A 24,320-nucleotide genomic window follows, 5' to 3' on the forward strand; every position below is an offset into this window, starting at 1 on the left:
CTTAGCCCAGACACAGGCAGGATGAGTTCCAGTCTTCTTGTGTTGCTGTTGCAGCCACCTGTGGCTTTAAATTTCATGTCCAAGGTCTTGGCATGGCCAGTTTGGTCCCGTATGTATTTCGAGATGGAGAGTTATATTTGGGTCCTCAGAAGTGGCCACGTTAAACAGTATTATTATCTGAGATGAACAAGCTCTGGCAATCCCATTATTATGATGGGCTGGGCAGAGAACAGAGACAGTTTTTGCCCAGTTTAACCTTTTCAGTGTCCTCAAAAGCCACTGTAATATCCAGCAGCTCTCCAGCTGTGTCCTTGGCACGGTTTGGACAGCCCAGAGGGTTTCTGCTTCCTCACTCTTTGTGTTCTGGCTCAACTTCGGGGCATTTATTTGAGAAGCCATCCCTAAGCTGCAAAAGCCCTCACACACATGGAACTCCTTCCTGTCACTTGCTGTAGCCTCTGGTGGTGACTGAAAAGCTGGGAGAAGCTCCTGTTCTGGCCTGGGGCTGAATATGCTGGTTTCAACACATCACCCACTCAGGAAGCACCTGAACAGCCATCCTGGCTCTCCTACACCAGAGAGCAGAGCTGCTCCTGCGACCCTTGAATGCCACTTCATCATCACTCCTGCCATCGCCGCACCTTCCTGACACAGGATGAGGGATCTGTCCCTTAGCAATGCAAGGAACGATGCTGCTCTTCAAATCCAAAGTCAGAGGATGGAGCAGACAGATTCTCGAATCCGAGCGCAAATCAGGCAGCTGTATAGAAAATGCTTTGTATGTAACGTGGGGATTTTGTATCCAATTGCAGACTTCAACAATACAGCAGTGGCATGCACCAGCAGCTTTTGCTGAACTTTTAAGCCTATGGCTTCTCATGCAGAAAGGAGTGGTTTTGGGTGCTTTCTCACTGGGATAACCCATCCTTGTCCTGTTGGGTCTCAATAATTAGAAGAGGCTGAAGAGCAGAGGAAGATGAGGAAGTCCAGCAAATAATTCTGTCACTCCTGCCTTCTCTCTCCCCCTCCTACCTCCCTTTCTTCTTTTCTTCCTTTTTCCTTCCTTTCCTTCTCCCTCCTCTTCCCAGCACTGGGAATTCACCTCTTGATTATTATTGAGCTCTTCAAGCATTTTCTAGAACACGCCTACACCACCCAGCAAGTCCAGTGAGATGTGACAACACACTATCGCAACAGAAGAAGTAAGGAAAGGACGTGAGCCAGGAAGGCACTGGCTTACTTATAAGCCGCTGTGCTGTATCCCGTGCGTGTGAGCAGTGAGCACTGTCAGTGGTGTCACGGCCTGTAGAACAAAGCCACATTGCTTAATTCAGTGGCATGAATGGCCAGGAGACTTTATTTGTCTTTGGTTCCTAAAAGCATTACAGAATCACCAGTTCCTTTGATTTCTGCATGGTAACATTGCACTCCTCCGTAAGTTTTCCCACAGCAGTTTGCACTCCAACTGGCAACGTCTGCAAGATTTCAGTCCAATTTTCGTATGGCTCTTCCTGCCTATCACTGTTGACAGAAAGCCCTTCTTGGAAGAGCTGAAGCCAGATTCCCTGCTGGGGAAAATTCCCTTTTGTCTTCTGCTTCCAGCAGATCTTTGCTCTCAGAGTCTGGCCTCTACAACAGAGTCTCAAAGTCTGGGCTGTGCTACAACAACTTCCGATCCCGTACTCCTCTTTGCAGATGAAAGCTCCTTTCCCCTCCTTCTTCCCGTTCCCAAAGCCTCTGGGAGCATCGTGTATAACATTTGGACGAAGCACAACACGCGTGTCGAGGTAGAGGCATGCTCTGGGAACGCAGCTTGGAGTCAAGCCTCTCTCAGCCACTGCCTCTCCAGATGGGCTTGGCCAAGTCACAACACTTGCCTGTGCCTCCTCTCTCCTGCTTCGACACTGGAGCTTTTCCTGAACCCATGGGGTCAGGAAAGCATTGCAAGCCTCTGTAATTGTAAGGCTGGAAGAAATCCTTAGAAGGAAAACGCTGTAGAAACACAGCTCTATTCTAATGGCCTTTTTTTTTTTTTTTTTCTCATGAGACAACTAAAATCTGCAGAAGTAGCTACTTTCTGGAAGGCGCTACCGCCATGAGTAAGTGCAGAAACATGCCACGCACTGGGAGAGATGGGTATATATGGATACACGGGGGAGAGAGAGAGCAGCGACAGCAAGTGCGCGTGAAGCTTTTTGCAAGCACCGGCGCAGAAGCTCTCAGCCCAAGGGTCGTCATCCTGATCCCAGCGAGAGGCATGTCACGATTTCCTGTCCCCAAGAGCACCCAGGCTTCCCGCAAGCTCTCGGGTGGATGGTGTCTCCTCCCGGCCGCCTCGATGTGGCGAGAGGCACCGGGGAGGGAGTGACATTTCCATTCCAGTCATTAATTCTTCTTGGCATTGCTCCAGTCCCCTAGGAATTCCTATCAGAAAAGCAAATGGCTTGGGGAGGGGGGAAGATCAGAGCTTGGGAGGGAAGTATGTGAGCTTTTCGTGCCTCAGTTTCTCCATCCCACTAATGGGGAAAACGCTGTTTCCCGGCACTCCTCCGTTTAGCCAGGTTTCCAGAGTATTGCTGGAGCCGCTGGGCAAGTGTTGCACACCCATGGCTGTGGCAGAGCTGAAAGCTGCATCGTGCTGTAGTGATTTTGCTCCTTATGGTGCCTTTCAACCCAGATTCTCACCGTAACTCCTACAAAAAGGCATCACCAGACTTTTTTGAGAAATGGTGTGTCGGTGACTTTTTCCACACCGCGCTGCTAACTCTGTGGCAGCAGAGATCTCCTTCCTCAGTCCTCTCCCTACTTTTCCACTAAAGGGGAAGAGAAAGGAGGGCAAGGCCGAGCAGATCCTACTTGAAGGGCGCGGGCACATCTCCTCCCGTTGCTGGTTGCTCCTCTACAGATCGGGCACCGGCACAAGGTTGTCCGGCATCCCAGAAGCCGAAGTTTGACTGGCGAGGGGAGCGCAGCCGAGGCAAGGAACTGGAGAGGTCTGGCCAGGGAAGATGATGGGGCCAGGGGTGCTGCTCATCCCGGCAGAGCCTTGGTCTGGGGGGGGGCTGAGCCCCGGTGGTGGCCCCAAGCCCTCCTCCCCAGAGTGGGCTGGAGGGCCTCCTGCCTCCATATGTAGGTAGGGGAATAAGCGACCTGGTTTCCCCCTCCCCGCCCGGTGCCCCGGCAGCTCCCGTCGATGTGGGTCACCCGCCGCCGGCGCTCTGGAAACCAGGCCGCCCCGTGGAGCAGCACACACCCCCCCCCCGGGGGGGAGCCGCCCCCTCCCCGCCCCGGCCCGCCCTCCGGAGGGGTCCGATCCCCGGGCATGCCGCGGGGCGGGGAGGCGTCCGCGCCCCCGGTCCCGTACCGGCGCGGCGGAGCGAGGGGATGGGGCGGCGGGCGGGGTGATTCGCCGCTCCGGGGGCGGCGGGCGCCCGGCTCATGCATATTCATGAGCGTGATGTCAGAGGGGGAGCACGGCGCGCGGTGACCGCCCGAGAGCGCCATTTCCTGGAGGAGAAGGCGGCGGCTGAGGAGGGACGGACGGAGGGACGGACGGAGGGACGGGCGGGCGGACAGACCGGGGCTGAGGAGCCGCCGAGCGGCGCCGGCAGGGGGAGACCGCCTGGCGGCGGCGCCCGCATCGCACCGGACCCGACCCGACCCTGCCGACCGCTCCGTGGCCCCCCGCCTCTCGCCCGGGACGGAGCTGCAGCCAGAAGTTTGAACGTCCCCGTAGCCTCCCGGGGGAGTCCGGTGGCGGGGGGCGACGCGGGGCTGCCTTAGCCGCTGTCGCCGCCGCCGCCTGCGCGGGCGGTGGGAGCCCCCCGCGGCGCCGGGAGCTGGGGGGGGAGGATGTTGGTGCGGGAGCGATGGAGCTGAAGCGGAGCATGGCGATCCCGCGGCTCCTCTTGCTGGGACTGTGGGCTGCGGCGCTCCGGGACGTCGCCGGCGTGGCAGGTGAGAGGGGCGGACAGCCCGCCGGCGGGGCGGGGAGGGCGGCCGCTGCCGCTCGCCGCGGCTGAGGGCCGGGGGCGGCAGGGCGGGCAGTGCCCCCAGAGACCCCCCTGGGCGCGGCGGGAGGGGCTGCGGGGCACGGCTCCCGCCGCCGGGCCCTAAGGGGGGAAGCTGCCCCTCCGCCGGCCGAGTCCCCCCGCGGGCAGCCCCGGCCGCGCCGGCTCTACAGGTGTCGGCTCCCGCCGGGCAGCGGCTGGGGGACCGGGGTTGCGGGGTCTGCCCGGTGTGGCGGCCGCGGGGCCTCGGGCAGCCACAGGTGGGGGTCGGGGGGAGGGGGCCGTTTTGGGCCCCCCGTCCCTCTCCGTTGGCGGTGGGGCGCCGGGGGGCTCCGCCGCCTCCGTGGGTCCAGCGGCCGGGCCAGATACACGCCGCTGGGGAGGCGGCGGGGAGCCCGGGCTGTGGGGGGGGCTCCCGCCCGCAAGTACGGGAGTAGTAAGTCGCAGCCCAAATAATCCTCCTCGTTGTTTGCGGAGGCATTGCCCTGGTATTTGCCTGGCGCGGATTGCCGCCGAGGAAAGCCGGGCGCTCACGCATTCCTGAGGGGCTTTTGTTGGGTTTGGGTTTCTTTGGTGTGTGGTTTTTTTTTGTTTGTTTTTTTTTTTCCCCTCCTGAACTCATTTTCCGAAGTTTCACCCCCGAGTCGGCAGGGAGAGGCGGCGTGTGAGAGCCGCTGGGCGCCGCGGGGGAGCTTCCCGCCAGCTTCCCCGGGAGCGGGGGGCTCCGCGCTGTCCGTGGAGTGATGTGCGTGCAGTGACACGGGGCTGGGGGGGGGGCTGTGGCAGAGGGGAGGTCGCTAGATCAGGGTCCAGAGGAGTCCGAAGAGGGAAAAACCTTCCTCTTGGCGTGCATTGGTAGACACCTTTCTCTCTCTCTCCACTCCCAAAATAACTTCACAAAGAGCGTACCGCTGTGCCTAGGAATCATTCAAAGCTGGCAAGTTTAAAAAAAAAAACAAAAAAACAAAAAAGCCCCCAAACAAACAAAAAAACAGCAAACAAGTATGTCATGTATTTTGACAGCTAGTGTGTTTGTTTGCTGTCAACTTTGTCTGACAACTGGTTGATAAGAAATTTAATGTATTTTTGCTTCCTAGCTATACATTTCAACTCCTGCAGCTCTTACAGGTAGGCTTGGAGGAGCCTGTTTGGATGAGATTATTTCATGCGCTGGCAAGAATGTTATCAGATGAGAAATCGTGAGTGGGAGAGTAGAAGGAGGTATAGGTGGAAATTAAAATCCATATTGGCCTCCTATGTGCTTCTTCCTGGTACCTGCAGGAAGAGATGCTGCAGCTAAAATCGGACTTCTGTCAAAAAACTGTGAATTTATTAAAAACTCATGATCTGTATTTCTTCATTTCATTTGATCTTGACAGAGGGATTATACTTGGGCGATGTGGAGAATTACAACTCGGGCTGAACACTTGTACTGGATATTAATTTCCTACATCATTAACTTGTATGGGAACTGAAAACCATCAAGGGTCTCTAACAACACTTCTTTGTTTAATTTGTAGCTAATTCTTTCAGCAGGGCAGTCTGAGGAGGGCTGAGTAGTTTGCTTTTCCAGGAGGGCACCTGTAGTGAAAGTGTCTGTCAGTTTGCGCGTGTGTTCAGCAGCCTGGCTACATCAGTTTCCTCTAACACAGGGAGAGCTGCTGTGAAGCTTTCATGTTTTATTCCAATATTGTTAGTGGTGAAAGGGAGGATTCTTTCTGGCATGCACTGGGACATGTAATTTGTGTTACAGATGAGTTAAGTAATGCGAGGTTAGGTCATCCTCACCCAAAGTGATTAAATCCTTAGCCCGGCAAACGAGCTGTAGCAACTAAACTAAAATGATCATCTTAGCAGTTTTTCAATGCTCTCTGTGAATTTGCTAAATTAATAACAGCAGAGATAGAAAGGCAAAAGACTGAGTGTGGGAAACCAGCTGGTAACAGGCTGGGGGATCTCATTAAGGAGAGAAATAAAGTCCTTCTGCCTGTGTTCTGGGATCACTCCTGGACCACTGGTGCACTGCTGGGTGCCAGCTGCCGGTGGCAGAGCGCCGGCAGGTCCCACAGTGCTGGCTTCCCTCTTCTTCCAGCTGTTACAGCCACGCTGCGAGTAACTCTGCTGTTGCGCTGCCCTTTGAGCCGATGCCCTCATGGCTGTGGGAGGGTGGTGGTGTGTTGGCAAGAAGGGAAGTATTTGATCACCGGTCAGGCTGTAACAGAGTTTGAGAGCAGCAGGGCTGCTTACTTAGCAGTGCTCTGGGTTTCACAAGTGGCATTTTTCTGTCTGGCTCTGTAGGCTAACAAGGCATCCTGTGAGAAGCTGACCAGCTGGTGAACTGGGTGAAGTTGTAATGTATTGGTGATACATGGCCTTGCAAGGGCAGCAGAGTGATGTGGAGTCATTTGTTTCTGAAGGAAGTGAAGGCCACTGCCAGGGCATAATATTGAACTAGGCTAGACCTGTTCTGGTCTGTCAGTCCTGTGCCACTGCATAGGAAATGGCCACTCTCCCTAACAAAGCTAGCTTTACATTTATTTCCCACCTTCTTGCTTTCCCACGGTCTCCTTTGATCCTCTGGTTCCTCCTTTATATGCCTTTCTTCCTTAAATGCGCTTATGTAGTTGGCTTCCGTGTTTTCTCATGGTAACACATTCCATATATTCGCTTCTGCTTGAGGGAAACACTCCCCATCCACCCACACATGTAACAGTGCTCCGGGCCAAATTCTGATCACTTCTGTGTCAATGTAAACCTGAGCAGCTCCACTGACTCTGGCCCTGCTGCTTTGGGGTCTCAACTACATAGCTCTGAGTATAACGTGGTCCTTTGACTGGACTGAAGGGTCAGGGAAGGCTGGTTTGAGCCGCCCACGTCGCACGACAGAAATATCTGTTCTGTAAACAGTTCTCCTCCTCGGCGAGGTATGCTGGGGAATAGGGTTTTGCTTTCATGGGTTTTGCAAATTGCAGAGAAGCTTTCTGTAACGCACAGGAACAGTGTACGCTGAATAACGAGACGTAATTGATTCTTTCTCGTATCCCGGCTCTTTACAAATGCATACAATGGAGCAAGCACGATGATTTCTTAGCAGCACAGGAACACCGTAGCTGAAATTCAAGCCTGGGGAAAAGAGGGAGGTGTGGTGCCGTGTTGAGCGAACACGCTTAGCAGAGCTGGATCACTGGCACGACGAAGCTTCCGTCGTTTCTGCCTGGGCACTGCTCTGCAGATGCTCACCCTGCTGTTACCTGAGTTGACAAAAGCCCCCTGTATGGACTGACCCACCACTTTTCTCCAGCAATTGCGCTTTCAGTGCTTGCCTTTGACTATTGCTTAGCAGACAGTAGAGCAGTGCCGAGACTAACAGACCCCTCTGCAGCGTGTGCTGGTAGGGTATGTAATTCCAGACCACCAACCTAGAGTAATTTGCTGTACTCCAACCCCCCTTCTTCTGGGGGTGGGGCGGAGTAGTATTTTTTTTTTAGGTATGAAATTTACAGGATCTCCAATCAAATTAAAGGTGTCCCAGGGTCAACCCGTCAAACTAAATTGCAGCCTCGAGGGAATGGAAGATCCCGAGATGTTGTGGATCAAGGACGGAGAAGTGGTGCAAAGCGTAGACCAGGTGTACATTCCAGTAGATGAAGAACACTGGATCGGCTTCCTCAGGTACAACAGATGCAGAGAAGGAAGAGTATCGCGGAAACTATTGCACAGTTTTCTGCTGTCAGCTATATCTATGCAACTGTAGTGCCCTCGGTGGGGCAGGGTCCTTGGGTCTGCAGTTCAGCACATGGCAAGGGCATAACTGAGAGCGGAACTGAAGCCACCGAGGGCTGAGATTTTATGCACTAGAACCATATTGGCTTCCTGACTACTGTGGTGACTGGTGCTTTGCTAATGCTTGTGATGCTTGAGATGTGACTTCAAGGTGAAAGGATGTTCTTGCCTTGTTTGTTCATCTTGTTCTGCCGTGAAGCAGGAAAACTAAGGTCTGACTTAATGTGAGTAGGTTTTCTCTCTCATACTCATTTTCTTCTCTTACTTTCTCTTGAGCTGTCAGCCTGTCTAGAGGGGTGAGGGTTGTTAATTGAAATGAAACTCCCAAGGCTACATCCCCTTCCTTTCTTTGGGGAAGAGTGTTCGTCACCTGAACCCTCCCCGAGTCATTTTGCAGAGACTTTCCTAATGCATTTACACTGCATGATAGCAGTCCTGCCCCACTCAGAGGCACAAGAACTCTCTTCTGCAAAGCAGCTCTCTGCCTTTATTTCAGCAGGAGGGGGGATGTCAGCTAATTCTGGAAGTATCGAGTTAAACAAGACTCAAGGTTCTGCTCTGGCTTTTTCTGTGCGTAAAGGGAGCTTGTACAGGCAAGCGTGCCATCACCGTGAGGCCTCAAAACTGTTCACTGACTGAGAATCACTCTTCCCTGAGCTCCAGCTTCATCTCCTGTCAGGTTTCTTGGATTTATGTTGCACAGGTTCTCCAGCAGCCAAAAGTCTCTGTGATAAAGCTTGTCTGTAATAAACATTTTGACAGGAAAAAAACCTGTTCCCAGTAAAACTACTGCGTAACATTACGTTGTGGAAACAGTTTGTCTTGAAATTATACCGTTTACTTTCCCCCAGTTCCCCTGGTTAACTCTCTTTGCCCCTCACAGTCTCTGTCTGATCTCCTTTCTGACCTCTTGTCTTCCTTCACTGAGAACTTTCTGCAGCTCCAGGGCTAAGTATAGGGTGCTAAATCTAGATGTACCTGTATCTTTTTCTCCTTTTTCCTTTCTTCTCCTAAAGTGGTCATTTCTGCCACCCACTGTGTGACTTTCTGCGATCCCTGCGTTTCAGAACATGCGGCTGGATGGGCAGGACAGCTGATGCCATTTGAAGGTGCAGCTCTGAAAAATCAGGCTGTAGTGGGTCCACTTTGTGCACTTTAGCAGAGACTCCCCCTTTTCTGTCTTCCTTCATGAGACGTTCTTCCCCATCCCCAAGACGGACTGCTAGCGTCAGGAAGGCGGGCGTCAGGTCTGCGGAGGACCCCTGCGTGGCAGCAGATGCATGGCTGCACATCCCGCAGGGGGGGCAATCAGCATTTGTACATTGACAGATGCTCAGAGTCACACTGGTGCCTTCAGTAGCTGAGACCTTGTCGCTTGGGGACCAAATTCTGTCCTTGCTCACCACGCCAGCCTTGTGTCGCTAACGGCAGTGAGGGTGCCGCAGGTTTCCAGCAGTGGAGCAAGGGGCAGAAGTTCTCCCCTGAACTGGAGGCCTGTGATTTGAATGCTGCTCAGTCCCCGTGGCTGCCTTCCCCTGCTTGGATGCATCTTCTCAGAAAGGGGAGCTGTTGCTGAGCAAGGGAGGACACAGGAGAGTTTGTAGGGTGAGGTCCTATGCAGGAGTAGGGCAGCATAACCCCTTGAAATCACAAATTGAGAGGCCCAGGGAATTTTGCAGTGTGAGGCGCTCTTAGGATGAGAATAACACTGAGTGCAGTTGGGGCGAGGGGCTGCCTTTTCTGACTCATCTGTTCCTGTATGAGCCTGTCACCAGTCCTGTCACCTACCTGAGGCAAAGCAGTCGGGGTCATTGGAGGTTTGTGATCTGGAGTTTCCTGCTAGCTCAGACATCGTAGGCCAAGCCGTCTCTCTTGAAGGCTAGCTAGAGCCACGATTCAGGATCAAGATGACCGACCCCTTCCTATCCTCAAAGGACGCAAATGATGGGTTTTCTGTGATAACGTTTCAGAGGAAGGCTGCTCTGCTGAGGATTCCCTCCAACCGCTTGAGAGAGGAACCTCCCGTCTCTGCTGTTTTGCCACGCTTTGTGCTGGCTAGCTGTTCTCCTCCTGGGTGTTATCTATGCATCTGGTTTGCCAAACGCTGGAGGGTCCTTTGGGGGCAAAAACATGCTTTATCCACGTAAAATATCCATATGGCTTTTGACTTTTTTCAGCTTGAAATCCGTCGAGCGGACAGATTCTGGGAAGTACTGGTGCCAGGTTGAGAACGGGGGGAAGAAGGAAGAATCACAGCAAGTGTGGCTCATAGTGGAAGGTAAGGAGTAGTAGTAGTGCTGGTTTCCTTTCAGGGCTGACCCACCAATATGCTCTAGGTGGAAGTGGTGAGAGCAGATTGCTCCAGTGACAGGCTTCTTGGCTCTGAACTATTGCTGCTCACTGCAGTGAGATCACTACAGAGCAGGAGTAAGAAATGGTAGGAGAGTAGCTTCGAGAAGAGGAGCTGTCAGTTTATTACATCCTAGTTTTATTTTGGCACATTAGGAAACAAGTGGAAGATCCTTTTATGCTCACACATTTCTTTCCAGCCCCTCAATCAGTTGTTGCTTTGGTCTCCAAATAATTTGTCGAATGATGGAATGGTTCATGTTGAAAGGGATCCATGGGGATCATGTAGTCCAACCCGCTTCTCAAAGCAGGGTCACAGCCTGGTTCTGTGTATCAGCCAAACAGGTCTTTGAGAGCAAGGTACAGTTTTATCCCAATTCTGAGTTTTGGGAGAAGTGCTGTACGTCAGTGCTTCATAGCTGTGACCGTTCCACGTGGCACTGTTCTGCCGGGTCTTGTCTGATAAAGAAATACATGGTTGCCCAAAAGTCTCCCATGCCAGCATGGATTGGTGGCTTCTTACTGTCTCTAGTTTCATTTTCCTTGAGCCATGATTATGTTAGATCCTTGGAAGCTAGTAGCCATAGGATGGCTTAATATTCAGCAAGGAAGTTGACAGGAACAGTGCATTTGCAGCAAGAAGTGGCTTTTTGGATGTAATTGGTAACGTTTTAGGCCAGAGCTGAATCAACAGTCTTAAAGACGAGGGGTGGGGAGAGTGTGGTGGGAGGTGGTGTGGTCTGGGTGTTCTACAGCAAAGGACTTGCTCAGAGACATGGAAAAATGTTCATAACGGTTCTCATGGGAGGAGGAGCGCTTACTTGCTGCCTTCCATAAATCCCAGGCTTTTGTCCACCTAAATTTTCAGGTGCAGTATCAACTGGAGAACGTTGTTTACAGCTTAAAATGCTCTCTATTGTGCAGGGTTTCTATTTCTATTCCAATTACCATGGCCCTCTCCAGAGGTGGCTGCGTTTGCGTGGTGGGTGCATTAGGAGTGATTGGGTAGCTCAGTGTGCTAAGCCATCTGAAAAACAAAGGAGCCCTTCTGGATAGCACAGGCAAGAAATACCGAAGTCGCAAACCCCAGCTGCAGCTCGGTAAGGGGGAGTGTTGAGAACGAAGGCCAAAGCTAACAGCGGAAGCTGGAAAAAAGCAAGTACAGCAGAAGCTAGTTAAACTTGAACTGAGTGTGTAATCATGTGAAAAGGGAGTTAGTGGAAAAAATTAAAAAATAACAAGTAATGATAAGGGGTGGATTTTTAAAAATGTGTTAGCTGTTAGCAAAAGAAAACACTGGGGGATGCAAAAGCCTATCCGTCCCACTGTCACTGTTACCGCTGTATGTATTTCTCCTCTGGGTGTACCAGCTTTGTCTAAAAGTGGTTGCTGTATTTTGATAACAACCGTGTCCTCTTTGACTGAGAGAGGATCTTTACTCTGATCATTTGCAGCCTTTGGTGGGTGCTGGTACCCTTCACTGTGCCACACAAGTGTGGACGACTGAAGTGAGCTCGAATGGATTTCTATGCTGTCGAGTATCTGCCTTGAGACCCACTTAGCCAGTCTGTATCAGGCAGAATTTGTAGTGATGCTATTTAAACTGTCTTTGTAATACAGCTAAAATGTTTGATTTTATGAAGTACTTCTTAGAATTTACAAAACCAGAATTATTTGGGAACTGTTTTCTGGTTTAGAAACCAGACTCCGGCCCTACTGAGAACATGATAGTGTTTGATGCCCAGAGAGGTAATCGAAGAGGCACACTGTGGAGAGTGACCACCTGAAAAACATGGATTATGTTTCTTACAGAACTTTCCCTCTGAAATTACACCATAATTTCTGGCTCTGCGGCTGTTCCTGGGGCTGCTAGCCCCTGTTGTGGCTACAGTCAGAGCCTCAGCCGTGCCTGTATGGACATGACCCCCTTAATTAACACTGTCTAAAAGCTGAACTGTAGACTGGATGCTGGAACAGGGAAGAGGCAGGCTAATTTCCTTGCTTTGCCACCGATTTCCTGGCTTTTGGCTGCTCCGTGCCTCCATGGTGCATCTGTGGAAGGGGGGTGCCGGCAGCCGCCTCTTGTAGCAGGAACTAGGAGGCTAAACGTGTCGCAGACAGTGAGGTATCCAGGTAACATATGTACGGGGGCAGTGCAAGTTCCTGAGCTGGGTGAGTCAGCTATACTCCCTGAAGGATGAGAGGTTTTAATTGTGGTCTTGTCTAATCTGGCTAGCTGCTCTTGAAGTGAGAAAACCTGCCAAGCTGGGCAAGATCCTCCTGAAAGGTTACCTCAGGTGCCATGGCAGAGGGACAGGAGGAAGGGATCCTGCTCACAGGTAGAAGAAACAATGGTATTTCCCCTTCTAATCTTCCTTGGAGAAGGAGGGAAAAGCAGGCAGAGGTGTCACAGCTGGTATGTGGAAAGTTTGTTCACTTTTATTGTTTATGTATGACTGCAATAAAAAAAATGAAGTAAAACATGTAAGCAAAAACCAGCAGTGAGTCATGATGATGGATATACCTGTCCTGAGCATTAGCCTTTGTACAGATTGCACCATCATTCCTGAAGTGACCTATTTTTAGACCTGTTTTAGTTTGTTCATTTACTTGCCACTCTAAACAGAGTGGCAAGGAAGCGAGGAAGGCACAAGGAAACTGCCACCTGAAAGACACAAACAGTGACTGAAGGGTCAGTGAAAGACTGAGGACACCCCTTCCAGCTGGAGTGTAGGGGAAATGCCAAGCCTTAGACTTCTAAATCTCTATTTAGGCACCTACGTTAATTGCTGCTGTTGGAGGTGCTCAGCATCTGCCACACCAGCTGATGACAGCTGCTGAGGCCAGGGACAGACAGACAGGGTAACTTAAGCATGTGAATGCACAGTGTTGTTGGTTCCTCTGTTTCTGTGGGGCAGCAGATCAGCAGTTCCCAGAAGACGCTTTTTTCCAGCTGAGAATACCTACTTTTGGTGTAGATGAGTTGGTAGCAGTTACGCTTGACCCCCAAAGTTCTGAATATAAAGGGGAACTCAGTGTTTCTCTGGACCTTCAGTTCTTCCACCAGCCACCAGAAGCGCACACCAGCTGTTCTGGTGCTGGTGGATTTGGTATGACTGGTTTGGAGTACTGAAACCACAAGAGTTTTGGTATTGCCCACAAGAGGAACCATGTCTTGTGTTGAGTTACGCTTAGCTGTTGCCACTTAGAGATGACCTGATGTAGTGAGTATTGCAGCTGTGTTTTGCTCTCTGCGGACCTGATCTAAGGCCTGTGGTACCAAGCAGGAGTCTTTCCATACTGGGGAACAGAGAGTTATCAGGAGAGCTGTGTTCTCGGATAGCCTTTAGCTCTGAAACAAATTAGCCCTAACTCCAAGGCAGCCTGGTTCTCGTGGTGTCGGAGTGTGCTGGAAGGCGGCTTGTGTCAATTAAGCTGTAGAGAGAGCATTGTCGACGATCCCAGTCTCTCACTTGGGGGATTCTTTCCTCATTCATGGGTTTGTTACAGCTGCTAGTTCAACATGTTCACCGGTTTTTAATGCATAGCAAGAAGTATCTACAGATGGATTAGGTATCTTTTAAAGTGGTGTCTGCCACCGCTAAAGTTATTGACTGTTGCCTCTTTAAACTCCAATCTCTCCAGCTGAAAAACTGAGCAAATACAGCCACTAAAAGTGACTTCACAGGGGAATCTTGAAGGAGACTTACTGAAAGTGATTTTTCAAAGGCGTTTTGGGAAGCAAACACTCTTTTCTCTCTGACTACTTCTAGTGGGATTATGTAGACATTCATGCTCTGAGGTGATCCAGCGTATCTGACCTTGGTTCTTGTGAAGGGCTTGGAGGGAGTCGGATTAGAGGCAGGGCAGGTGGGTGTCCAGTGTTGGGCACTGGTATTAGTGGAAATAAACAAGAGAGGAGGAGTCTCTCCAGTTATTATCACTTGTCTGTTGCTTTTCTAGGTGTGCCGTACTTTACTGTGGAACCTGAGGATGTGTCCGTGTCCCCTAATGCCCCATTTCATATGGCCTGTGCTGCTGTTGGTCCCCCTGAACCAGTGACAATTGTCTGGTGGATGGGAGACTCTAGAGTGGGGCTTCCAGACATCTCCCCCTCCATCTTAAATGTGTCAGGTAAGGCTGCTGCCGATGCAGGGGAGCACTTTGAGCATCAGAAGAGGAGGAGAGCTCTCTTCTGATGATGCCTAGCGGCACTGGGTAGCCACATAGTGTGAGAATGGTCTTTGCCTGTACATTGAGGGCTGAGAGATCGTGATCACATAGAAAGCCAGATCATCTTGAGGGATGATCGTTGCTCTGTGTATTTTCTGCTGGCTTGAGGTGTGCAGCCTCTTCAGAGCTTGGGTGCGGCTGGCACTGCGGTAAAGATGCTACAGGGCAGATGATGCATTGGGTGCCTCTTTTGTTCCACCTCGTGGAGGGCATTCATGTTTATATTAAGTGACTCTGTTGGTGACATTTGGCTTGGAAATCTCCAAGCGTTCACGTGTAACAGATGCCACCTCCTCCTTCATTGCACAGCCATGTCACGCACTGCTTTCCGCTCTCTTCCCCCCCTCTTTCTTCTTGCGGGCTTGCTGGATGCTTTTATCGTTGAAACCTAACCACCTCATGTAATTGTTTGACACTTCTAGAGTGGTTGTGTTGGTGCTGAAGGGGGCTGGTTGATATCAGAGACCAAGGTTTGCCCCACAACAGGGTCAGCTGAATAGCTCAGGAGCCAGTAGATATTCAGGTCTCTCTTCAACCCACTTTCAGGGAAGGCGTGATGTATCCCTACCAGGACCTGACTGCAGCTATCCTTGTATCTACCTAAAGGTAGCTTTGTGCTAGTTAGTTGCCAACAGCTTTGTGTTACATCTTCTCTTTGCTGCTATTTTATTATTCACAGCAGCCCTGAGCCGAAGTTGAGCTAGCTATTTAGAAAGAAAAGGTTTTACAACTTGGAGTTGTCTCTGGGGCCTCTTCAGCAGTGTTAATACAGTTACACCCAGGGAGAGTTTCTTTCTGTACATCTTTGGCCATTCTTTGAGATATCCAGTCCTATGAAACCTTTAGAACCTAATTTATATGTAAATCAAAACCTGTTTTGTGATTTGCAATGGTTTTATCATCTGCTCCCTCTCTTACGTAGCCACTCAATGCTGTTCCAAGTTGGAAATGAAAACTGCTCCCTTATGATATAATCTGCCTGTTGAAATGAAAACTGAAAAGATTGATAGTTGAGAGGGGAAAGACAATAAAAAAATAAGTCTCCCTTCTTCCGCTGAACTCATCCCATGGTGCCTCGCAAAACTTCTGTCATTGTGGGGCAGTGGCATGGGGGGCTGAAGAAGTGCCGCTGCTCCTAGTGATGCTCCAAATGAATTGCTATTGTATATATTTGTCACCAGCACCTTTCTTTGCCCCTTTCAGTGTTCTTTCGGATGTCCTTTGGGCAGAACTTGTCTTTGCGATTGGAAAAAACGTAGCAGGACACAAGCTGCATGGTCAGATTGCCAAAGTATGTCAAAAAAGATGGTTGGCAAGAAAACAAGCATTGATGCCTAAAGAGAGTATCAAATTTTGAAGAAAATAATAATAATAATGAAGTACTGGCTAGAAAGCAAACATTTAGAAGGTTCAGCAAGCAGTTGGTTTGGTAAAAAGATTGTTGTATTTGGAAAGCGGTGCTGGCAACGGTGCTATAGAGTAAGGAGATCGTGGTTTGTGGTGTGTTTTGTGTTTTCCTCAGGGCAGGGCTGTGTTTGGTTCTGTCTTTGGGACGTGCCTACTACGTCAGGTGCTGCTCTGCTGCCTGGCCTTCTGCCTGCTGGCAGCATTGTCCTCTGGCTTACTAGGGTGAGTGGAAGAAGCTAAAATAGTTTGCTCTTTCGTTTTATAGCGGTCCCTCCTCTCTTCCACTACAATTTCTTCGCAGTGTTGTTAATCTAAGGCTTGGGAGATGAATCAAAAGGCAAACGCTGCGCAAGCAGTCTTTTTCCATCCTAAACTGTATGCCCAGAGTGTGCCAATCCTTAACTTTTCTCAGATAGTGCCCTATAAGGCAATTGAGGGCCAAGTCGAGAGAAAACATATGCTGGACATGCTTCTTCAGGCAGCTTTGCAGATCTGTCTCAATTCTGATTAACTGGCAATACCTATATGAATCTTGGAGCCTCTGGACATCAGTATGATGCCATGTTCAGGCCCTGTGGGATGGATGCTCACAGAAGACAGGGAGCATAATTCTCATCTGCATTGTATCACCCCTGGAAAGAGCATCAGTGCTGATGCAGTAGCATTTGACTTGCACTTCCTTTGTGTGTCTTCAGAAGTCTGATGCAAGGTGAGGGACAGGTGGGCATTAGCTTGAAATTTGCAGTGTCTGGTTGGAAGTTTGCCTGGGTTCGTGGCCAGTTGGAAGATGGTTGTTGCTCAGGTGGCCGGCTGAGGTCCAGAGCATTGGGCGTTGGGTAAGCACACGGTTCAGCACCATCCTTGCTCCAAAGACGCTCAGCAGAAAGTGAGAAGTGGACATCTACTAACTGAGCACTGTGAGCTGCTGTTCTGCCAGATTCATCCTTCTTTTTCAGTGCTTTCTGAAGCTCCCGTGGAAGCTTTTCTACATTGCCACACTCTCTCCATTAAAAATGTGTTTAGCACGTTAATTACATTGAAATCCACGTGCCTTTGATTGGCACCCAGCTCAACCTTCCAATTGCCTGTACAGCTTGAGCTGGATGTCACACATAATTGAAATTCTGCTGAAGGTTGAAGCTGGATTATATAGCTGTTTGTGTTTCCTTTCCTTTTCTTGGCTGATCTCCAGGTATTAATCAAAGCACAGTTTTCTCCTGCGAAGCTCACAACGTAAAGGGATTGTCTTCATCTCGGACAGCCACTGTTCAAATTAAAGGTGAGAGAGTGCAAAACAATGGGCAAGAGACTCGGGTTTGCTCTCTGGGGAGGGAAAGTAGGGCTCCTTAATGCAAGGGGTTGTCTCAAAGCTGCCAAGAACCAGACCCGCTGGAGCTCTCAGTAGTTGAAATAATGCTTTGTGCTCTAACAGCAGTTCCCGCTTGCTATGCAGGGCTGTATCCCAGGTTGTTGAAAATAAACCACATCTGATTCAGGAGTGGAAACGTGATGTCAAATAACAGTATTTCCTTGAAAAAGAGAGAGTCAGAGCAGTCAAATTGTCTGTGAGAGGTGTAACTGGCTATACATCTACAGCTGGGGAAATCTTTCCTTCTTGGAGATAGATGGGTCTTGTTAGAGCTAAAGAGGCCATTACTTCTGCGTGCTTCTATTGGCATCATATGAGATGCTGAAAAAAGACAAGGAAGGCGATCACCAGTGGCCAGTAAAGTCTGCTCATTCACATTGTTTTTATGGATTTTATTTATTTTAATTCTTTGCTCTTTAAAAACTCATTCAAAACAAATAATTCCTAGCCTTTGCATGACCAGTTGCCATTTGGAAGTCCCTAAGTTGATGTCATGTTTCCTCTGTTCCTTCAGGTGACTGAAACAGGGATAATCAGAGCAATCAGTTCTTCCCCTCCTCTTCATGTTGAGACGCTTCTGCATTTGAATTTTCAGTCGTGCATTAAATGACATGATTATCAGTTCCAGGAGAGGCATGTCACAAAAATCGTTTGTTCCAAGTGGTAGCTTATTGCTCAGCGCAAAAAAGAGCAAGCGTTTATGTCTGTATCAGAACTCACAGTTGTATTAGCTAATATTCATGAAAGGGTACTTTAAAATCCAGCTGTAGATCTACCGCTCTTACAGTGTGTTTTTCTTCAGGACATTGTGGTTACTGCTATGCCAAGAATGCAGTATGCAGGACTAGTAAGATTTATAACTTAATTTAAAAACGTTTGGAGTTGTTGCCTTAAAGGCTTGTCTACACAGGGGAATTAGTTATTGTGGTATAAATTTTCTATGGATATCTCTATGCTGGGGTAGAATTTGGTTCACAGAGCTATTATGCTTTAAAAAAATCTCGTCAAGCCGTAATTTGAAATAACATTTAGTATGCACAAACTTTTTTTTTTAATGCTAACACAGATTTAATATTTTTTTTTAACCGTTAATAAGATAACAGGGTAAAGGTCACAGAATTCTTGCATTTCCCAGCAACTACATTTAGCCAAAAATGCTCCGTAGGGGTCAATCATCAGCTAATGCATCCACACAACCTATTTGGGAGGGATGTATCACCATCACAGACTTGTGCACGCACACACACACTCTTTAGAGCTGAGGAAGAGCAAGCTTAAGTGATTTGGCAAATGTTGCACCGGTATGTGGCATGTCCTAGAGATAAAAAAATGGGTTGTAAAGAGCAAGTCCAGTGCTGTAGTCGTAAAAGTTCTAACTGTAATACCTCAAAGATACATCTAAAAGAGTAGTTATAAACTTAAGGAAGTGATGAGGCTCTTCTAAGGAGCAAAAGTTTTGAAGATCTAGTTCAGCCCTTGTTGAAACTGAAGCAGAGCTCCTAACAAGGGCATCAGCAGGAAAAGCAATAGGCCCAGATAATGTTTACTCAGTCCTTGTTCTATGAACATGTAGAATTCAGTGAAATTACTGTTGGGAGTAGTTGTCCATACACGCATGATTAGGGCCTTCCTCTCTTACACAGATCCATCTGCTAATGAGGATTCTCAAGACTTTCTACAATATATTAAACAATTTGTTTCTTCTGTGTTTCCAGAGGCAAATATTTTTGCTAGGATGTTTACAAACTGTTAACATTTCTTCCTATTTGCTGCTGCTGTTGTTCATTATCTATTCTCTCTAGTGCCCACAATGTGCTGGGTGTACCCCAAGCAGAAGATTACTGTTATTGTAGGGCCCAGTCCCCCGCCGTGTACAAAGCCCCGCTGTTCCAGCCACTCTTCCAGCACGGAGGAAGTTAACTCTCATTATGTTAACACTCCAGGTCCTGTTTCCAGGCTGGCTTTGCTCTCCTTCGTGTATGCAGCTAAGATTTCTATGGCCGTATCCCGTGTTTCGGAGCACAACAGGAAACAGCCACCCAGAGGTTGTGGTTTTTTTTTCCCCCCCAATGCGTGATGGGGAAATGCATCTGCCCCTTCTACAGATTGCAGAGTTAGGGGAAGGTGCTGGCCAAGCCGGGCCTCTCCAGCGGTTTGTCTCCACTACAGAGTGGATGTGTTAGCAGTTGATTATTTATTCTTACTGGTGGTATAGCTTATACCTCTTTTGGGCCTGCCATCCGGTGTTGAAAGCTGCATGTTGCCAAGCCCAAAAGGAACGAGCGTGTTTACAAAAGGCTTGAGTTAAGGGTGATGTTTGATACCTAAGTAAGCAGTGAAAGCCAGCTTTTTTCCCCCAAAAGAGCTTACAAACTTGAATCAAAACGGGAAGAAACCAAGACACGGAAAAGTCTAAGTTAACTTTTGCTGAAAGGCAAAGAACTCGTTGCCCACCTTCCATCCCAGCCCTGTGCTCTGCTGCCCCACCTCCCACCCACGCGTACTGTTCTTATCTACATGGCAACCCCCTGCCCTGAATGCTGGTAACTAGTTAACCAGACAACAAAGGCTTTATAAAGTTAATCTGTGGTACCATCTATTCCCTGCCCCATCCTCTCCTCTAGGCCTTCTGTAGACAGTTGGGAGGGGGCTTTGGTCTTAGCCGTTCTCCTGCAAGATGGCCCTTTGGAGATGCTGAAGGTGGTATTTTGGTTGTCCTCAGTGCAGTGAGAGATAAAGGGTGCTCTCTAGCAGGGTAGAAGATGCAGCTGAAGGAATACTGGTTTGCCATTACTTTTCCACTGGATACAGCTCAGGAAAGGCAGAAAATTCAGTCTTTAGGTAGGGCCTTGTCCTGAGGACCCTGTGGTGTTTTTAAGAGTACTCCCAAGGGTACAGTCTGTTGAGGTGCTGCAGGAAAGGTATTACTCATGGCAGCAGTGTAGCGTTTTTCTTAAATGAGCAAAAGGTCAGGGGAGAGATTAGTATTCATTAAGCTGGTAATTTTTTCAGGAGTGAGATGCCTAAACAAAAACAGAGGCTCGGGAGTGAAAAAGAGATGGTGAGGGGTATATTGGGAAGAATAGGAAGTAACTGTGTGGAATTACAGTGGGAAGAAAAGGCAAAGGGAAGCATTGAGGATCCTAAAATGAAGCCAAAGAGCTCAGGTTAATGTGACAACATAGTAGAGGCCCCTGCAGTGATGGAGGTGCCTGGTCAGAGGGGGAGCAGAGGGGCAGCGCTCTGGTGCTCTTCTGTGGAGGTAGGAAGCACAAACATCTGATTAAATGGCCAGTCCGGGAATCCTATTTTGTTCCTGGCTCTGGCTTTAACTTGTAATGTGTTATCAGCCACGTAATAGGTACTCCCTTTGCCTGTAATTGCTCCTCTATAAAACAGTGCTTTCTGAGTTTATTCATCCCAAGCCTGAGGGAGGCACAGTTTTCAGTCCAGGCTCCATCCCAGGGTGTTTCAGGAAGGGTTTCTAATGGATACCTGAAGGCAGCGCTTTCAGAGCACCAAGCGGTCTACTGCAAGTCCAGCTGCAGGGTATTGGGATTACTACAGCAAACCACCCGTCGCTGGTTTCGGGGGCTGGACTGAGAACCGGGAGAGGCATTTTAAAGCCCTGATTTGGTTCACAATGTAGGTTCACAAGCAGTTGTGTGCGAAGGGCTGGGTCATTCCTTTCAATGGAGGGGGCAGGGAAGAGGGCTGAGTAGCAAAGGTGTAAACATCACAGACTGGCATTGCTGCCAAAGAGATCAACCGCTGCCTGTGTGCATCAAGCAAGTATGCTGGGTTATTAAAGAATGGGTGCTAATAGCTTGTTGAATGTTAAAATAATAGTTTCATTCACAACAGCCAGGGACATTCTCTAAAGATGTGATATTGTACCATTTCTGTTAGTGATTTCATTGCATAATTTCTAACCTCAAACCTCTGCCATTTCCATGTGAATACCTGCTCGGTTCTGTTTGCACTGAAAGGTCTCTTTGTTTCCTTTGTAGCCATGCCTCTCCCGCCTCTCAATGTAACTGTAAGCCAAGTCACCAGCAGCAATGCCAGCGTGGTCTGGGTGCCAGGATTTGATGGCCGTGCACCCCTCCATTCTTGCACTCTTCAGGTATGGCCCCTTTGGATTGTCCCCTGTCCTGCATGAAGAGTGGGACTCCCCTCAGCCACGACACCGCTTGGACTGTCTTTTGCTCTCCTAACTGCTTTGTAGCAGTGTTCGAATTCTTACTCCGCAGTTTTAAAACATGGAAACTTAAAAACAGGGTGCGACTCAGGGCATAAATAGGTGCCCAACAGCAGGGCCAGTTCTGAGCGTGAGTTTTTGAGAACTTGAGACTGGCCCCATTCTCCTTCCCGACAGGTTATCACATCGGTTGCTCCGTGCAGGGTTGTACTTTGGAGCAGATATGAGGCACACGTTGCTCTGTGGGAAGTGCCCCCTTGGGTGGCCGCAGGGTGCTCGCCTGTCCTGCTGTCGTGGGGCAGCTGGCCCACGGTAACTTGTTCCAGTGCAGCGCAGTGGCCCGTGACTCCCATGGCACCTCAGCCCTGTGCTTTGCAGTGCCAGAAGAAGTGCTGGCATCTGGACATACTGGATACAAAGTCAGACCTATTTGCACATTTCGGTATAACTTTAAGCCCTGCCTCTATATCTTGATTGGTTTTTCATTGTCAAAGACCAATTCTGCCCAGAAAATCAAGGGTGATAATACCCTTTAACTCTACCGGGTGCTGAGTACTCAACATCTCTGAAAAACTGGGCTGCTTCTTTAGGTTCCTGGGAACAGCGGTATGTGCCAGAATTAGGTTTCTAGCTTTGCACACTTAGCTGTAGAATCAGATCAAACAGCTGGTAACCGAGTGTCAAAAAGAAATGGTGATTCCTGAAGCAGACCATGGAAACACAGGTAGGCACATTCCCCATGGATTTATCTGCCAGGTGTGAATATTGGGCCCCTACCTGATTACAGCAGCGATGTGAGCAGGAGTGGAATTTCTGTGGGGTGTTGCCAACTATGTAGAGGAGGATTATAAACACAAGGTATGCTGGAAGCAGCCTAGCTAATTTACTTGCAGTCCTCTTTTTACTTGGGGAGAAAACCAGAGATTTCATGCGCTGATGTTTTTTCCCTTTCATAAGTAAAAGAAACCATCATCTTGTTTTAACTCACTGGCAGAAAGAATGCCTGAGTGTAGCTGGCGCCGGTCTCTTGAGTTTTGTTGCTGCTTCTGTTCTTGTTCGCAGTTGAAAATGGTTTTCTTCCGCTGTTTTACAATGTGAGTTATCTCCAGTTGGAACAGCCTCTTCTCTCTGGCTCTCGGGCTGCAATGCTAATCACCCTGGGTTTTGAGTTCCCCCTCTCGCTTTTGGCAGGGGCAGGGGTGGGGGGGATGGGACATGTGGAAAAGAGGCTGAATCAGAGCAGCTCCGTTTCTGTCCGCTCAGCAGTCTCTTGCCCCTTTTCTAAGCCTTTTCTGTTCTGTTTGGGGAGGACGGAGTTCCTGCAGTTGGATCTGGGAGCAGGGTAACTTGGCAATAACCCTCCACGGACAGAAAGCTGCGCTTCCCCAGTCTCCCAGATTGAGAGATTTTGGGAGAGATGTTGACCCATATTTCCACGTGAAAATGCACGTGCTCCTGGCTCCCCACGATTGCACTTCTGCTTGGAGCCTCCCAGAAAGGGAAGGGGGATTGAAACTTGGCTGTGCTTTTCTGGCACTAGGGAATTGCAACGGGTGCCCCCAGAGCACCATGTTCAGACAGGCAGGTTGCTTCTGGGGACAGGGTTTGGGAATCATTGTGTTCACTGACTGTTAACATAAGCCATGTTCCAGGGCATAAAGGCGGCAGATGTAAGAGCACTGACTCTTCAGACTGTTGAACAGAAACACATCATCAAATCGATAGGGTTTTACACAAAAGTCTGCTTGTTTTTTCCCTGCTTTGGATGACACTGATAATGACAACAATATGCTTTTCTGCGAGGGAAACTTGAGATTCTTCCTTTTTATTAGCCAAATAAATCGGTGGGCCAAAAGTGTGTGTGAGAATGAGGAGAAGGGCAGGGAGAAAGGGAGAGAGACTGCTGTATAAAAAATATAAAGTCCATATGAGTGTTTCACTTTTGTCAGTACGCCTTGCTTTTACTCCCAGCTTTGCTATTTCATATGCTCTTGAGAAGAAAGATAGGCTGATCCTGAGAGCTTTGCAGTGATTTCTGCTATTGTCAGTACAAAAGCAGGAACATTAAACCTCTCCGTGCATTAAAAGCACACAGTAGTATCAGATTTAAATTAACATTCAAGTTGCTTAAAAGTTCAGATCTGGAAAAAAAAAAAAAAACCCGAAACAAAAAAAAAAAAAAAGGGTTGCAGGAGTGGTAAAAAGTTTCTTTTCAGTTTAATTTCAAACAGTTTAGTTGAACCAAGCCACCGGTGTCCACCATGTCTTTAATCCACTACAAAACTGAAAATGTATAAGCTTCTGAAAAAGGAGTTGAGAAAAAGGTGACACTAGGCAGCAGGGAAGTTGATCTACCAATTTCCATTGCTCAAATTCAGACAAGCCTCAGAGGCCAGCTTCTAGTACTCAAAGGAACAAGCACATTTAGTTTTCTTTCAAGGAATTAATAATCAACTGTAGAATTAGTGACATATGTAAGGAAATGTATGAAATCAAATTTTCAGCTGGTGGAAGATTGTTGTACTGCCAGATTTAGGAGAGTGACGTCACTTAAACCACATAAAGGCATGGCTCATGATTCTTAGTTTAACAACTCCCTTTTCAGTATATTAAACACCACTGGTGCCATATCTATTCTTACACATTCCTAAACTAACCATGGAATAGATTCTTATCCCTATGGACCTCTTAGTCATATGGCTGATGGTAGCAATCTTCTCCGTTTCACTCGTGGCACAGGTAGCTGAGTCACCAGATGGCCAGGAGGTCTCCACTGAAGTCACCCCAGTGCCACCCTTTGCCTACGGCGTGCAAGGCCTGAAGCATTCCACCAACTACAGTGTTCGTGTGCAGTGCAGCAATGAGATGGGCAGCTCCCCTTTCACCGACAGGGTTTATTTCCAGACCCTGGAGCTTGGTAAGCAAATAGGGGACAAGAACAGGAAACCAGTTCTGAATCTGAAAAAGA

General features: G+C 48.9%; 1 protein-coding gene across 1 annotated transcript in view; it reads left to right on the forward strand.

Moving 5' to 3' along the window:
• Window positions 1–3,869: 3,869 nt before the first annotated feature.
• Window positions 3,870–24,320, forward strand: part of TYRO3 (TYRO3 protein tyrosine kinase) — a 40,199-nt gene continuing 19,748 nt past the window's right edge. The window contains exons 1-7 of the mRNA XM_074149467.1: window positions 3,870–3,957; window positions 7,499–7,682; window positions 9,971–10,071; window positions 14,106–14,276; window positions 16,975–17,061; window positions 21,162–21,277; window positions 24,092–24,269. Coding sequence (XP_074005568.1) covers window positions 3,870–3,957; window positions 7,499–7,682; window positions 9,971–10,071; window positions 14,106–14,276; window positions 16,975–17,061; window positions 21,162–21,277; window positions 24,092–24,269 — 925 coding nt within the window. The remainder of the gene's footprint in view (window positions 3,958–7,498; window positions 7,683–9,970; window positions 10,072–14,105; window positions 14,277–16,974; window positions 17,062–21,161; window positions 21,278–24,091; window positions 24,270–24,320) is intronic.

Source organism: Numenius arquata, chromosome 6 (genome assembly GCF_964106895.1).
Source record: "Numenius arquata chromosome 6, bNumArq3.hap1.1, whole genome shotgun sequence".
Taxonomy (NCBI): domain Eukaryota; kingdom Metazoa; phylum Chordata; class Aves; order Charadriiformes; family Scolopacidae; genus Numenius; species Numenius arquata.